General features: G+C 35.8%; 3 protein-coding genes and 1 non-coding gene across 4 annotated transcripts; 1 reads left to right on the top strand and 3 right to left on the bottom strand.

Moving 5' to 3' along the window:
- The first annotated feature begins 361 nt into the window (after nt 1-361).
- On the top strand, nt 362-4,668 carry LOC127811579 (uncharacterized). The gene is made up of 8 exons (XM_052351604.1): nt 362-622; nt 721-1,026; nt 1,712-1,995; nt 2,382-2,510; nt 2,906-3,028; nt 3,623-3,730; nt 3,898-4,076; nt 4,209-4,668. The coding sequence occupies exons 1-8, from the start codon at nt 475-477 to the stop codon at nt 4,330-4,332; spliced, it is 1,401 nt and encodes a 466-aa protein (XP_052207564.1). The 5' UTR covers nt 362-474; the 3' UTR covers nt 4,333-4,668.
- Nucleotides 4,669-5,520: 852 nt separating this feature from the next.
- On the bottom strand, nt 5,521-5,928 carry LOC127793714 (myosin-1). Its single transcript, XM_052324407.1, has one exon. It carries the CDS (start codon nt 5,926-5,928, stop codon nt 5,521-5,523), a length of 408 nt encoding a protein of 135 aa, XP_052180367.1.
- A 2,065-nt stretch (nt 5,929-7,993) lies between these two features.
- On the bottom strand, nt 7,994-8,067 carry TRNAI-AAU (transfer RNA isoleucine (anticodon AAU)). Its single transcript has one exon. It is a non-coding gene; the product is annotated as a tRNA-Ile (tRNA).
- A 1,208-nt stretch (nt 8,068-9,275) lies between these two features.
- LOC127789003 (probable N-acetyl-gamma-glutamyl-phosphate reductase, chloroplastic) lies at nt 9,276-16,061 on the bottom strand. The gene is made up of 13 exons (XM_052317734.1): nt 15,676-16,061; nt 15,276-15,431; nt 13,753-13,860; nt 13,307-13,393; nt 13,047-13,097; nt 12,857-12,928; nt 12,473-12,592; nt 12,274-12,334; nt 12,112-12,192; nt 11,654-11,733; nt 11,489-11,578; nt 9,897-10,025; nt 9,276-9,778 (listed from the first exon to the last, which is right to left on the bottom strand). Exons 1-13 carry the CDS (start codon nt 15,733-15,735, stop codon nt 9,671-9,673), a joined length of 1,203 nt encoding a protein of 400 aa, XP_052173694.1. The 5' UTR covers nt 15,736-16,061; the 3' UTR covers nt 9,276-9,670.
- Between the last annotated feature and the right edge of the window lie 1,376 nt (nt 16,062-17,437).

Here is a 17,437-nt window from a genome sequence, read left to right on the forward strand (position 1 = left end):
TGATAAAAAAGTCTCTCATGAGTCACATAGAGGCGCGTTTGGTCATAATACCCTTTTATGTAGTTTAAGATGTACAAAATAGATGTACATCTAACATAATTTTTATATATATAACATAATATGATGGGGTTAATATGTCAGTGAGATCTATTACCTGCTGTTATACCAAATCTATCCGTAATTCATATTCATTTTACTCTGCTTCTTATTGGATGGTCCAGAAAACTGTCTTCTGGATACCCAGGCCCAGAAAAAAAGACTAGCAGCCCAATTTCTTCCATATGGAGCTCCGATCCTTTTTCAAAGTTATCCGGAGCTCCGGTTGATCTTTCAAAAATCTTAAAACACCCCCCCCCCCCCCCCCCATGTCTCGGTGCCTGTCTCGGCAGAAACGAAACCCCTCTCAACTCTCAACCTCCCACTCTCATTTTCAGTTTATTATCTCAGCGAAGCCGCCGGAGCAGACCCGCCGTGATGGGCCCGCCAAAGACTGGCCGTGCAATTTCACAGCAAGCCTTCGATGAAATGGTGACTGAGAATATCGAGGACCTCGGAATGGACCCCGCCGAAGCCCTCCAAGACGCCATCGATAGCCTAACCCTCCAAGGCGTCGATCTATCCGGTGCCAAAACCCTAAAGCGCTCCTTTTAAATCTCTGTTTTCCAGTGTTGCCATATGTCATTCTCATCAATCTCATTCTTGATCCTCTACTTGTTGCAGGCATCGTCAAGTGCGTTCCGGGCGAGGGATCCGTGGCTGACAATCCGGTGATCCAGTCCTTGGATAGGTTGAAACAATTGAATTCTGATTGGACTGATCGAATCGGTGACTTGAAAGACGAGGAGGAGATGGTTTTGTTGCTGGATAAGTTGACCGATCTGTGTTCGGTCGAAGGATCTGGGAATGCAGCCATTGCGACCAGAAATGGAGGGGTCGAATTGGTCTGTTCGGTTTGTTTGAAGCTCAGAAGTGAATGTGATCAGAGTCTGGTTTCCGCTTTGAAGGCATTGGCATCACTTGTTCATGGTATGATCTGTTATCGTTTGCAGTGGCCTGTGGAATTTATGTTGGGTTTTAGAAGTCTCTTTTTTAGGCTAAACATGCGGAAAGAATGTTGAATTATGCATCAAGATCGAGTAGATGCATTTTACAGGAAAAACGTAGTTCTTGGTTTAAAAGCATCAATCTAGCTGCCATCTTGAGATTGTCTATTCTGACGTCATGTCTGGTAGAGAGACTTGGATAAAGATGATCATTTTGTGAACCGGGCTGTGAAGTCTCCAAACTAGATATCGTTCTCTTTGTTGGAGTTTGCTATCTAGCAATTGTATGTCCCCATGGTGACTTAGATTATTCTCACTTAATAATAGAGATTCCAACTTAGAAAAAAAAAAGAAAAGAAAAAGACCAAAGGGGACTAACAGAAATAGCTCACAGAAGAAAAAAAAGTGATCCCATGGAATGTGGTGCCTACTGCTTTGTAAATGCATTTTCTTTTCCTTCATGTATTGTGTTGTTGTTACCTTGTAGATCTGAATCAGATGCCAAAAAGGATGTTTAGTATGACAACCACATAATCGGTATGAATGCGTTCTGTAGTAATATGTGAATATTTAAAAGACTGTTTTATTCCAGCAATGCTAACAGATTCCGAAAAGGAAAGGTTACTGTTGAAGGGGCAAGCTGATATATGCAATTTTCTCCCATGCAGATGTTCAGAGTAGTGAAATATTTCAGAAGAATGATGGACCAAAGATCGTGGTGGATTTCCTTCTCAACAACAGTCAAAAGTTGAACATCTTAAATAGTAGTTTTTCAGTTGTTGCTGCTGCTGCAACTGGTAATGAGATTGTCAAGGAATCATTCATGAACTTGAAAATTGGCGAGGTTATAGTCCAAAGTTTGAGGACACATGGCAAAGGGAGTATTGCTAGTTTGTATGATGCTATACAAGTCTTGCTAACACCTGATGATAATCGTGTTGTGGCATCCCAAGTAAGTAATAACTGACAGGTCAAAGAAAACGTATATCTAGAATTCTAGATCTTGGCATTTCCATCATTTCAAAGTAAAGTTCTCAAGCTGCTAAAGATTTGGAGTGAGAAAATTAATTGGTTAAGGCTGAATAGTCATTTTTTCTTAGGAGAAGAAAAAGGAAAAATTGAATTACGGAAACAAATTCGTGAAAGAGCAAATTTTCCATTCACCATTTCCTGAAAAATGGAAGTTGTAATCAAAAGCATATCTTTTTTGTATATATTATAGAATTGCTTATGATCAAAAGCGTGCCATGATCTTAATATTAATGACCAAATTAGTGAACTAATGTTTACTATAAAGCTTTCTTCTAAAATTTAACTGTTAATGTACAAAAAGTGTAGGTCTACGGTTATGCTCGAATATTTGCAAAAACCGGAATTGCTGAAGCTCTTGTGGAATCACTTAAAGAAGGGATCAGTTCACCAAGTCTAGTATCAGCAAGCATTGCATTAAAGGCTGTTGCTGTTAATGTGAGTTTTCTTTTTTTTTAAATGTTTGTTAGATGTTGAAGCTTGAGCACATTTATTTATCATTGTGATTTCAAGATTTTCTTCACTATAGTATATTATAAAGCTTTTATACAAGATCAATTAGCTCTTGCTTTTTCCGGAAATCCCATTCTTCCATTTTGGAGGTGTGGTATAGTTTGAAGGATGCTTAAAACAAAATAGAGTGATAACTTCTTGAATTTCTTAAGTTGTTTGTATGGGGATTCTTTTGATGGTCAAAATTTCCAGTGTCATTCATTGTTACCGCATATAAATTTCAGACAACTAGAACTAATAGCAGTATCAAAAACATTTTTACATATTTATATTCAATTAGTTGTTCTTATTTATTGACTTAAAGACCCCTCTGGTTGCAGGATGAAATATGTAGGTCTATTGCTGAAAGTGGTGGTGTTGATGCAGTTCTCCGGTGTATTGATGACAGTGGTGAACAGGGCAATAAAACTGTGGCTAGAGTTTGTTGTTCTCTGCTGTCAAAGGTTCTAAACAATTTTCTCTTTTTAAAATGATATATGCACACACTTTTCTAATCTAAGTTTTTATATTATTTCCAAATAGACAATGTACAAATTTCATGGCATGCTTTGATGACACAAAAATAGGAAAATAACAGGACAATGACTATTGCTATTTGGTCTTTTTCTGATTACCAAACTGGTAGAGAAGGGAGAAGTTTTAGCAAAAGATGTAGAAGACCACCAAAGAAAACTTGGTGTAAAACCCTAAAACATGATATGAGATATAACAATCTTATAGAAGATATGGTCATGGATAGGGATGGTTGAAATGTGAGAATCCATGTAGTCAACCTCAGCTAATCGGATTAACCCTTGGTATTGTTGTTGTTCCTGCAAGTTCAATTTGTACAATTGTAAAACTCTAAATGTTGCTAAAAAAAAAAAAAACAAACCTAATTGAACCTTGAAGGATAACAGACCTTCTATCAGAGTATGTGGATCCTCTTATTAACAGTACATTTATGATCCATGGTTATAACTTACCTAAAGTGCTATAACCTGATTTATTTCCCTTTCTGCCTTTTAGCTTTGCACTGAAAGATGCTACTTTACTAGTTGGCAGGAAGTGATGCAAACAAGAGTGCTGTTGTTGAAAAGGGAGGAATCAATATGCTAATCAAACTCTCGGCCAGATTTTCTGATGATCCGGCTGTTTTGCAGGAGGTACGTAGATGTTTATGCAAATTTCAGCAACATCATTGTAGTTGTAAATGGTCCCCTTTTTTTAGAATTATCCAATTTTAGCAACCAAAGCTAATGGTGCACTATAATGAATTCAATTAGATCAGTTACTGAAATGGATTCAGACAAGAGAGTACTCTGTGGTGTAGGTTATGTCCATTATATGTGTACTCTCCTTGAGGTCCCCAGAGAATGCAGCCCGAGCGATGGAAGCCGGAGCAGGAGAACTTGCCATCCAAGCCATGCAGAGGTTTCCTGCAGCACCTCAGATGCAGAGGAATGCCTGTATGATGATCCGGAATCTTGTGGTCAGGAACCCAGAAAACAGGCAAGTCGTGCTCCCTACCATGTCTATTTACGGGTCTTAAATTTGAAATGACTGCAAAACGGGTTCAAATGAGATCATTTTAAATATTTGTATCCAAAAGTAATTTGAGATCACTTTGGGGTTGTTGTATAGGACTCTTTTGCTTAACAGTGGGATTGAGAAGATCATAAGGAAGGCAAAGGAAAACCATCAGAGCTGCAAGGATGCTGCCACTGATGCTCTCAGAGACCTGGGCCTTGATGACTACAACTTATAGGGTCCTTCCTTTCTTTCATAGCACAGTCACAGTGGAATCTAAACTCTTCTTAAGGGCCGCTGCCCTACACACAAACCTCAACGCGAACGAAACTAAACTTTGTCACAATAGCGTGTCGTTCTAAAAGCAGAGAGGGATTGGGGGGGCTGCTTACTGTTTCTTTCCCGACAAAAGCTGTTCGTCTTCACACGGTTTAAGGCAATCACACCAATCTCTATGCCTTTGTGTTTTATAATCACTAGATTAAGGGTATTTCTGTCACGTCACGGGTACTATATTATTCCTCCCTCATGATTGCCAGGTCAAAGACGATGCCTCCCTGCTGTTTTTTCTTTTTGCTATTATATTTTCCGTATAAGCTTTAGAATAAATTATAATACTTGGTCCCTGCAACTGGAAGTAGCCAAAATAGAAAAATATCATTCATTTACATGAATTTAATAATTTTTTTATATAAAACTATGTTGAGAATAACATTTTTTCATAAGCATAAGTAGTCAATTCGTCTTAATTAAGCTCGATAGTATCAGTATCAGAACATAAAATTAGAGATTGGAGAGTTGTTCATACAGAATGGTGAGGTTAACTTATTATGTTTAAAGTTCAAATTATGAACATCGAAGATTGTGCAAAGATGATTATCTCAAATTCAAATATTTCTTATTAGTTTATAACATCAAAACACAATTGTCTCAAACTTAAACATGCTTGAATTTTTAATAGAGATATAAGCTATGAAAAACAAATATATAGCAGACATTCTGAGAATTATTGTTAAATAAATACTGAATACAAAATTTATTTTACTAATTTAAATATAATAATAATAATAATAAGAGCTAATGTTGAAATAAAAAGGTTTTCAAATAAGAACACAAATTTCAAAGACCAAAATGTCGAAAACTTTTGTGCCTTTGATGGTGACAGAAGTCAACAGTCTCATTATGATATGCTCCCGACGGTACATGCTGTGATCTTAAGAATCGCACGAAAGCAAAAGCATGAAATCCACAACCCCGCCCTCCCCCCAAAAAAAAAATAAAAATAAAAGAAGAAAACAAATTGACTAAAATAGACATCATTTCGAGCTTAAAATTACTAAAGAAACCATTCGCGCATGAAGGGCGTAGCGGTAGCAGACTGCATGGAAATGGAACCAAAAACGCATGAGCCACCACCCGTTTTCATTCAAGACCCACCACTCTCTTGCGGGTTGTTGGGTCGGGTTATTTCTTCCTCCTTTGCCTCCGGAGCCTCTTCCGCCGGCGCGGCTTCCCCGCCGCTGTCCGTTCCGCTACCCGTCGTATTCTCGGCCCCATGCGGCGGCGGCGGTGGCGGCGCTGGATCGTCGACGTGGCCGTCGATGCAGGACGCGCATTTTGTCTCGACCCAGCCTTCGAAATCGTACCGCCGGTTACCCACGACCCACCTGCCGGAACACAGCCGGCCGATCATCACCGCCATCGCTCCCAAGACCGTGATCACGGCGAGCACCGCTATGACGGGGCCGACTGACCCGTGACCAGAACGAGCCGTGTACGCTTCTTGAATCGTTTCCAACGGCGGCGGCGGCGGCGGTTGTATTGACGAATCCATTGTAAACATTTGAGCGGGATATATTAAATATATACACAGTTCTCTCTTTGTCGAGTGTTCAGGACCAGGGTTTTTAGAGTTCTGCTGGATTTAAAGTTGCGAAGTCAGTGATGTAAAAATTTTGCAAGGTTGTGGAAGGTGGAAAGATTTGTTTGTATTTGGGATCGGAAGAGGGATAAAGAATCCCCCCCAGGGAGGCAAATGATTGAGCTATATATAAATATATATCTTTCGAAGGCTAAACCCTAAACCTAATTAATGCTGAAGAATGAGATTACAGGACGAGGGGAGGGAATGAAAGGGGGATACTCTGGAAAGGATGTGAAAGAAAGAAAGAAAGAAAGGACCACATGGGGAAAGGTAATGGGGATGAATGAATGAAATGAATAATTAACAAAAGAGAAGAAAAAAAAAAGTGCAGAGAGACAGAGAGAGAGGGAGAGATTTTGAAGCCCAAGAAGAGGAGGAGAGTAAAAAAAAAAACAAAAACAAAAAGAGAGTACTTTTTTGAAAGAGTGATAATTTTTTTTTTTCTTTTTGATGGTGAGGTCTGCCGTCTGCGTGTACCTTTTCTGGTACTGGAATGGCCAGTGGAAAACCCCTCTTTTGACACGGTAGAAAGAAAAGCAGGAAAAGCCTCCGAGATGCCTGAGACCTCTTCTGAGCCTCCTGACCAACCAACCTCTCTCTGCACAATCCATCCCATGCCCATCTCTCTCTCTCTCTCTCTCTCTGGTTAATTAGAAATATATGAATCATATATGATGAAGCTGTATGTATGTATGATCATCATCAGCAGCTGCTGCTGCTGCTAGCAAGGCCACATAATATTCCGACACTCAGATTCTCTCCCTTCCTCCTTCCAGGACTCGTTGGCACACCTGTCTTCTGCTCAATACAGAATACTACTATTCATTACTATTCGCCATTTCTTCTATCGAGGACCTGATCTCTCTCAAACTCACTTTTAACGGATAAATTACCCTATTTCTCTATGAGTTCTTATTGTATTATAAAGTGTGTTCTTCATGTCTTAAAAATTATTATTCTGACTTCTCATCCTGGCTTTATATACGTGGATACAAAATGTAAGAGGAATAGTAAGTGTAATTTTTGAAATATAAAGGATTTATACTATCTACACCAAATCTCTCATGGTTGATCTGTTTCATTTTATAACTGTGAAATCTAAAGGTTGTAATTTTTTAGATTTTCATGATGATAAAAAAAAAAAAAACGTTCTTTATTTTGTTTTCTAGAAGAAAAGAATACATTCTTGCCCATAAAAGCTGCAATTTTCCATGATTACCCACTTCAATTGGTTGGATTGTCATGTCATGTTCACCCACTTGAAATTTATGGTATCTACAGTGATATTTGATCTTTCAGCCTCTCAGAGTGCAACTGTTAATTTCTTCTATGTATGGAAGCTAGAAATAGAAAAAGAAAAAGAAATGAGGAAGGGGATAAGCTTGCTTTTAAAGTTTGAAAATACTGCAAACTTTTTTAGCCTTTTCCTAAAGCAAACTTATGGCTTTAATTAATGAAAGATGATTGAAGGTATATTCATGGAGAAAAGAGATCAGCAATCATCCTCTGGCTTGCTTCCATCCATGGAAGTTGATGTATCATATATGTGCTATATATAGAGAGAGAACAAGAAGAGAATAATATATAGATACAGATACTCATCAAAATATTGTTAATTTACACAAAGGTGTCACATGCTTAATAAATTAAATTAAAGACAAAATATATAGTAGCATCCTAGTTGTAATTAATGTTATATTTAAATATAAAAAAGAATACCTTTTATGTTTAAAAAATTATATCTTATTATTCAAAAATTTTGGTCATCAGACTTGCATGTAATATAGTGTCAAATGTAATTTACTCTTTAAAGTAAATATTATGGCAAACCATTTGACTTGTTAATTTGATCCCCCAATGCTAAAGACAACATTAATTGAAGAATGATCCATGCAAGCATGAGGTTGAGGTACATAAAACATCCAGCCTGTCCCAACAGCCATGCAGCAAAATATAATGCAACGGAGACTGGCATTGGCCCATGCAGGTCTCGAACCTGCGACCTTGGCGTTATTAGCACCACGCTCTAACCAACTGAGCTAATAGGCCACATGCTGTGGCGATAATAGTATTACCTTTACATTTCGATAGGTGAAGGGCACGGAAGTAATATTACGGTTCCATTATTTATTTTTTGATATTTAGCTTATATCATTTTATAATTCTTTGAAAAGAAAATGAAGATATGCAAATACTAGTTTTTGAGTTTTTATGTAAAATAAATATATGTGAGAAATTTAAAAAAAAAATTGTATTTCACATTTTTTTGTTCTTCTAAAATATTCTATATAAAAATATATTTTATAAATTTATGTATTGATGTTGTCTGGATACAACAATAAATTTATTTGACTGAAAGTGCCGTCTTCAAGTCGTCTGAATCTATAAAAATAAAAAAACAATCAGAGGGCATAGAGAGATCCCTGCGCAAACTCTCTAATACTTAAATCAAATACCGAGTATGATGAAAAAAATTATATTGAAACTAATATAAGAAATATTTGTTTCTTTTCAATAATAAATGTCTACTTATTTATAGAAAAATATAGAGTGATTTAAAGTATAATAGAATTAAAATTCTTATAAATAAGACTTATCTTAATTTATCCTAATTTGACTAAGACTAGAATTATTATAAATGACATTTATCTTTTATAGATAATATTTATCTTATTCTTTTTTTGGGATAACATTTCTTAAGGATGATATTTATCTCAATATTTTAAAATTATTTTAAAATTAAAATTCTTTATGAATAATTAATTTTTTTTTTAATTTTTAAATGTTAAAATTATCTTATTTGGGCGTTTATGTAAAACCCTCATGGTACGTATGAAAAATTTATACTTTTCAGGTCAAAATATCATTTTGAACTCTTAAATTTTTAATGAAACTTTACTTATGACACAACACGTATCAAATTATAAAAATAATAAAATACTAGAAGATGGAACAATATTTTGTGTATATGTGAATTAATTTCATTTTTGTTCAAAGTAGTAAGAATTTAGTATTAGGTCTCAAAAGCCAAGTCAAAATCTTTGGCAAGTCAAAATTCACATTCTCGAGGAAACCGTTACCATAACACATCATCTTTTAACGGTCACGCACTATATCTGAGATTCCCATTGCCATTGGAGTTTACTATAAGGAATCCTGATTCTCACAAGTAACGTGGTAAAAGAATACGAGTACATGACTCATCAAATCACACGTACGTCGCATTGCAATGCATGGAAAATCCAACAGAGCAAAAATTATTGCATAATAATGTGTGGTATTATTGGTGCCTATATTATTCCATTTATGGTTTGAGACCAAACATAGATTTGGCTCAAAATAGGTTGCAAACATACATTAGAGGAGCAGAACGAAGGCAGTTTCAGGAAAGCAGGGAGAAAGTGAGTGGTTGAGTGGCATTGTTTTTAGGGTTGGAAAAGAGGAGAAGGGCAAGGAATAAGGGTGGTGGAGTGGAGGCTGCTTTGGTGGATTGATTATCAATACTAATAATAATGACCCACGGGGCCGCCTTGATTTTGGAATATTACAGCAACAGGTTATCCGGACTTGAGAGGGAGGTTGAGATCAGACTTGACTTGTAAGGTCACAAGTCACATACATAACGTGGAAGCAAGCATATATGATGATGCTGCTAAGGAAACAAAGGCATGTAGTTGAGCCCAGTACTCTCTGGAATTCCCATCATCAAATTAAGATTCTGCAAAGCTTGACCAGAAGCTCCCTTCACCAGATTATCGATCTGCAACAGAATTTATTAGTAGAGTTTAGCCATCCAAATATAATAATACCAGGGTTCTTCTATGTACAGTAGTGACAGGAAAGGGAAAACACAGCATGGCACGTTTGAGATAACATACCACGGAAATTATTATTGCCCTTCCAGGAATTCTGTCGGGAAAAACATTCATAAGGCAGTAATTGGATCCACGAACATGTCGAGTATGAGGGACTTCCTTTTCCTTTTTCAGGACTACAAACTCTTCATTCTGCACCAAAACAAAAAAAATAATTATATAATAACACAAGAACAAATATGATAAGACCCCCACATTAACAAGGAACAAGGATCGACACTATGTATCACATGTAATTAATGATTGGAGAGGTGGATCATTAACCGTGTAAGAAATAAATACAAACTCTTCATCCGTACAAATGTAAGTACTATACAAAACAATGTGATAAACCCACACGTCAAGAAAGAAAAATAGACAAGATTTCGTAAAGCTGAGAAGCAATTTATGCAAATCAATCCACTCATACATCATATCTGATAATGGTTGGACAGGAGGAGGAAAATATCGGATTGCCTAGAACCTTCAAGAAAAATACATACAGAAAGTAAAATAGCCATTTACACAGTCTATAGAAGTTAGCACGAACAAGAAGAACCTCACTAAACCGTTAGAAATAATCCAGACAATTAAGGATTATATAATCAGCCGATTGAAGCTATGAAATGGATAGAAGATCCTGGGAATTGTAAATAAACTGTTACAAACAAACAGAAATAGCAAAATCTCCAAACACACACACACCGTCAAAATCCCACAGATGAACTCACACGAACTGAAAGATAAACGCAAAGCAATATTGACAGTATTTAAAACATAAACAAGAAACAGGAGGCACGAGATTTTATAGTGGTTCACCCCAAAATAGGGCTACGTCCACTTGAGCTCCGGTGAGAAGAGCTCACTCTACTAAATAGATTCAATCTGATTACAGCGTAAAAACAATAACAAACAACCCTGATTTTCTACACTATAAGCCACGAAATCACTTACAGATTAGGAGCTTACCTTAAACAAAAACAAAATCAGGAACGCTTAAAGAAGACGATCTATACAGCATTTACAGAGAGAGAACGAGAGAGAGAGCAAGAAGAAAAAACCCTAGAAAAGTGACCGACTCTCTGCAAACCCCCTCAATCAATTTCATCTTCAATGCTCTCAGAAAACGACAATCTCGAGGCGTGATATAAATGAAATGAATGGCTCGGATTGCCTCAGGAAAAGCAGCGCCAAAGGTCTGGATCAAGTCGTGCAAAAGAGACAGCAGCAGACAAAACAACAAAAGACCACAAGTTATGAGCATTGGGCTGGCCCAAGGTGGCTGCTTCTTGTGGCCCTCCAGTGGGCGCCCAAAGGGGCAGCCCAGGTTGCCACAAGAAACCCCCCAGCCATGGGCCTCATTTTTTATGTTTCATAATATAACATAAACCTAGTGCTGCATGTTTCCTGCTATGTTGCTTAGAGGAAGCTTCTTCCAGCTACCAAACTATTAAAAGTTATTGGCTGCACGTGACTTTTCTCTCCCTCTCCACCCCCAGGAATGACAAAGAAAATAAATGGAGACAAATCAAATCCAACATGGAGAAGACAGTGATGACCATTGACATATTTGATTAAAAATGTGGATTAGTCCAGTCATAATAGGGGTGTCATACCTCATAGGCAATTCTTAGATGCTGGTACAAATCCTGAACTGACACTCCTGGAGCCAACTCCACATATATAGTTGATTGCATACCACGGCTCTATAAGAGAATGTAATTAGAAAAAGATGAAGATAATGAACTATATTATCTACATCTGAACTTCTTAACTATTACCATTGGCATTAAATGAGGAGTGAAACTGACGGTCACTTCTGAGTTTGCAGCCTCAGATAATCCCTGTTCAATTTCTGGCACTGAAAACCCCAACAGAAACCAATTACGGCTACACTCATGACAAGCAGCTTCTAGGCTTACTTGACACTGTCCATGATGGATGGGAAAGAAGAAGCAGTTCAACGCATAGAAACACAGGGGAGACAGTGCAAAGTATAAATTCCATATGATAAATAACCATCTGGAATCCATTAAATGTTGGTTCTGATTGGCTAACATTAATATTTATATAACATGTGTGTGTGTGTAAAATAGGTGGAGGTGAATAAAGCAGTTAACAAACCGACAAAAGAAAGTTATCGAAGTCAAAACAGAAATTCCTTTTCATCCTATAAGCATATGATCATTCCAGAAAAGGAAAAGGCAAAAACAAAAAAAACAAACAAACAAAGACTTACCATGGCGATGCCCAGTAATACCATAAGAATGAATCCCTTCAGCTGTTTCAGTGTACAAATTTGCCTCCTTGGCACCACGCCCTACATAGTATATCAACTTTTAGAAAATGCTCCAACACTACCATGCATGACATTAAAACAAGACTAGAACATAGTTCTGACCTGCTCCGCTCACCCCTGATTTTGAGTCAATAATGATATTCTTACTTTCAATGAGTTTGGCCTGCAAACAAATGGAACATGGAAAAGTATGGTTCTAATTCAATTAATGAGAAAAGAAATAGCACAAAAAATTGCACAGTAGCATATATGTGTTTTAATAGTAACCACACCTACTGAAAAGTGTTTAACACAAAATAACCTTTATCAAGGGAATGAGAGGAAGCTGAATAGATGTTGGATAACAGCCAGGATTTGCAACTAAACGAGCATCTTGGATTTCTCTTCTATAGATCTCCGTCAAACCATAGACAGCTTCTTTCTGGGTTCAAGCAAAGTAAGGACATGTTCATGGAAGATCTAAGAAAGTTTAAGGGAAAGAAAGGAGTAGTACTAAGATAATTGATAAAAGTTATGATGATGAAGATTTTATACTGCACACCGCTGGTAGATTTTTTTTTCTTGCTCCCTTTTTTAATATTTGTATTTGGGGTGGGGTGGGATAGGGTGGGGAGAGACAACCACGCATCACCAATTTGTCTATGTATGTAGCGCATAAGAAACAAAAAAAATAGGTTGGGACCACCTGCAATTCTGGTGCTATATGAGGTTGCCCATACCATTTTTCATATTCATCAATATCATGCAGCCGGAAATCCTGCATAACCATCCCAAGTAACTTCTTAGTGAGTACACTCAGACTTGACATTGCCTACAGGATGCATGCAGATACACCATAGAATGCTGGACTGAAAGATTGGGAATGTAAAGCATACTGCAGAAAGATCAACAATCTTTAACTCTTTAGGAAGAGATTTGATGATTTCCTGTAGAAGAATAGAAAACTAAATAAGTTAGCAATTGAATATTAAAGGGGAGAAAGAAAAGCAAGGTTTCAATATGTCCCATCAATACTCTGATTAACAAGGATCTGAGAAAATTTTATGTTTTCTTTTAATTACATTATATAAAGAACAGTAGACTTCACGGCATCAAAACTGGTAATTTAACCAGTGAAAAGATGTGATCCTGTTACCTGTGTAGTTCCATGTGGCAAACAACAAAAGACAGCATCCACATTAGAAAAATCTGCATCCTTGATAGCTACCATATGTGGCAAATTCTGCAAAAGATAAATTAATCAAACATAACATGTGACTATATTTTCTGCATACTGCACAGATTTGATTGCTTTCCCGGAATTATGATAAGTGAAACAATCTAAAACTTAGGAAAAGTAATCCAAGAGAAGTGATGACTTTTCAATAGAACAAAAAGGTTGAAGTCCCACAATCAAATTAATGAGCATCAAAGGAATGGTATTATTGTTCATCTAGGAAATTATAGAATAATTTCAGAGCAGAAAGAAAGAGAAAGATGCTATTAGGAACTAATAAATCCTTTTTAGATATTTACGTCATAACAAACCCAGGTTTGAAGCATTAAACAGAATGAAGCCCATGAGTATAAAGTGGCACATACTTGTGTTGCCAAATGAGGAAACACTGATCCAATTGATTGGCCAGCTTTTCTATCAGCAGTCATCAGAGTAATGCCAAAGTTGGGATGGTTTGCAAGAAGCCGAACAATCTGAACAAGAAGGAATATCTTCCATTTAGCAAAGCAGCTCAAAGATGAGTTCATGTACATAATTATAGTGATGATTGTATTGTGCTGGTACAAAGCCAACAAAAGTTGATAAAATTAAGGAAAAGGAACAACCAAGAAGCTTTGAATTCAGAAAATCTTTATCAATATCTTAATTTTTTGTCCTCTCTGTTACCACATTTCATTTATGCCTACCAACTAATAGAGTTAGCAAAACTTATTTTTCTTTATCATAAATTTTGTCAGATATTACGCCTCCTGCCAGATCAAGAAAAAAAATGTCTCCGTTACTTTATAAAGATATCCCTTTTAGCATCCCAACCAAACTAAGGTTTTGGGTCAAAAGTTTCTCAAAACACAAATTTTAAATTTTCTTCCCTTTGATTTGGTTCCAGAAAACCACTGGAGAAACAAACAATATGAACACAAATACCATAAACAAACAAGCCCCTAGGTTTGCATTTTTCAATTTTTCCACTAAACTATTAAATTCCCTCCAACTTTGCTTCAATATTCATATTTTTCTATTCAATCCCTCAAACTTCGATGATCTATGATTTCACCTATAGATATTTTTCACCTAAATGATCAATGATTTGCTCTCTCTTTTTTCTCTGCTTAATAGTTAATTTTACTTTAATTCTTAAAATGGTTCAATTACAAAGAAATAAGGTAAATTCATATACATTAAAAATCAAAAGTTCAAGGTTGACATGCAAAAGTCTAATCAAAGTTAAAAGTTCTTTTGTTTTTAAATTTTTTGGTGTGGTTAAAATTTAAAAGTCATGAAATGTGAAAAAATCAAAAAATATTTGTAAGGCTTAAACATAAAAATCAAAAGTACAAGGTTGATATGGATTCTGGGAAAACAAAGTTAGAGAAGTCATTTAATAATTTACCCTTCCCTTTATTACTCGGTACATTGACTTAATTACTTGAAAAATATTTCATTTGACGATTTCATTTGGTTCTGTGAAAATCTAACAAAATGATATCATGTAGAGGGGATAGCATAAAACTAAAGCAAAATCGAACCGTGCAATACTGCTATTCCCTGTTAAGGATGGATGAGATGCGATATAACTGGAAAAAGATAAAGAATAAGATGAAAAAAATAGTGAATGGCTAAAGGAACCTCAATTCGAACAGAAAACGGCAAACTACTGCATATATAACAAACTACTGCCAAATCCCTTTTTCACAGTGCCAGAATGTGAGAAAATTGAGGGCAAATCAAACACCAAATGTATGCATATATAACAAAAAGATCAGCTACGTCCAAAACAAATATATATTACTATGAAATCATGAAAGATTAAAAACTAATTAATTTAAGGTGTATACAGAAAACACCCTAGAAGAGAGCATAATCCTTATGAAAAGAAAAAAAGTACTACCTCAGAACCTGTATAACCACTGGCTCCAAGAACACCAATTCGAACAGTCTTTTCAGCCACCTCCGCCTTGGCCTTGGCAAATTGCAAGCCCGGCTGTGGGGAGGCCATTGAATTACAAACATAGAGACTTCTTGCCTTTGAACATTTCGCTTCATCCTGCAAATTTGAACATTCATACGAACCTAAACCAACAACTTAAAACTATCTATCTCATATCTTCAAACTCACTTCGCCTTTTCCACAAAAATTAATCTAAAAAGAAATTCCTTAAAAGGAAAATCAAATAGAAAGACGATCTCGCTTCCCAGGCGGTTCGGTTGCGAAGAAAACTCTATCCTTCGAGTGGGTAGCTTCTGCTTTGGTTTTCACAGGGACAAAAGAGAGAAGCAATTAGGCTTACTTGGAAGAAGCATCGCCGGCCAAAGGAAAGGGAACCGAATGCGGCGGCTGCAGAGCTCATTTTCGATGAGAATCAGAACAGCGATACAAACAGCTTCGATTTCACGACCAAACACAAGGAATATATATATATATATATATATATATATAGAAATCGGCGAGTGTTAGACCTCGATGTTGACGCTCGAGCGCCAGCACGCGCTGCTTTTGAAAAAGAGGAATGGAGATTTCAGAGTCGTATGAAGCGAGAGAAGTGGAAAAAGAGTCACGAAGCAATAGATGCTCATTCTCCCAAGTGCAAAGTATGAACGCACCTTCCCTCTAGATCATCAATGGCGGATTCTTCAAACTCTGTTCGGAGAAAATGGGGAATAAAAGTGGTCTCTTTTTTTCTAGGCAAAGGGTGAAGTGATTGTTCCACGTTGAACAATCATCGTATTAATTTAAAATTATATATTTTAGAGATCAATTATTTTTAATTTAAACTCTACTTAATTTTTATGATTTGAGATAGAAAATATTTTAAATGGATTATTATTAAGGGTGTTTAAAATATTTTTTATATTAAACTGTAAAAAAACAGGTATGAATTAAAAGTAATTTTATTAAAAAAACAAGATAAATTTGGGCCGGGAAGTAAAATTCGGGCCATGCACAGCCCATAAATACCTAACTGGGGAGCCCATGCTAAATGGGCCGGGAAGTAAAATTTGGGTTTCTTCTATTTTTCCAAATTTCTTAATAAGATAAATTTGAAACTTTGAATCACCTTTTCACCCTTCTTTTATATAAAGGGCAAATTATGAAAAAAAAATAAAATTTTAGATTTTTCATAATTTTAAAATAAATTTTTAATTTTAACAATTTACGAATTGAATTTGTTAAAATTGTTATAATTATAGCATACAGTTAGAAACTGTTAAATTTATTGTTAAATGATGACTTGCTGGATTAGTTGAATAAAAATAAAAATAATATGGATGATAGTCTTTTAGTTGACAACTTGGGAAAAAAATTAAGGAATATTGTGGAACATTGCTAGCCAATGAACACAAATTGAGGAATATACATAAGGTGGTAATTAAAAGCTATATAATTGTCAGCATCCAATTCATTTGTAAAGATATTATTTAATAGCAAGAGTTAATGATTTCTAAAAGTATTTTGTGATTTTAACAAATTGATAAGTTGGGGGTTAAATTAATGGTTCTAAAATATTCAAATTCAAAACCTGTGGTGTGGTCCATATTGGAGCTTGACCCCATTAGGCTAGTACCTCTGGCACGTAATGATAATCACTAATTAAAATATTAATAGCCTCTGCCTAAGTACTAAAAAATAAAAATGATGATGTCACAAACCCACCTTTGTCATCCATCATTAAAATTAATTAATATTTATTAATCCAAGAAAAGTGACATCAAATAATGTAAAGTAATAATGGGATGCACATATATTTTCAATTAGAAATGAGAATAGGATCATATATAGATGCTCGACACTGTGATATATATAATTAGTTAAAGATAATGTTATTTTTTAATAATTTAAAAAATAGTATCTACAAATCGCTCGTCAAGACGGGTGCTTATAAAATTTCACATCAAGCGATAAGAAAAATAGGAACAATTTATCTTAATAAACCTACGCGAACTTCTTAGGGGTCACCAATTTTTAAGTTTTTTCATTTCAAGCACGTTTAATCTAGAAGTTCTTTGCCTATATTAAACCAAAAGAATTACAATAATTAAACTTTATCCACA

The sequence above is a fragment of the Diospyros lotus genome, chromosome 1, assembly GCF_014633365.1.
Source record: "Diospyros lotus cultivar Yz01 chromosome 1, ASM1463336v1, whole genome shotgun sequence".
In the NCBI taxonomy this organism is placed as follows: Eukaryota; Viridiplantae; Streptophyta; class Magnoliopsida; order Ericales; family Ebenaceae; genus Diospyros; species Diospyros lotus.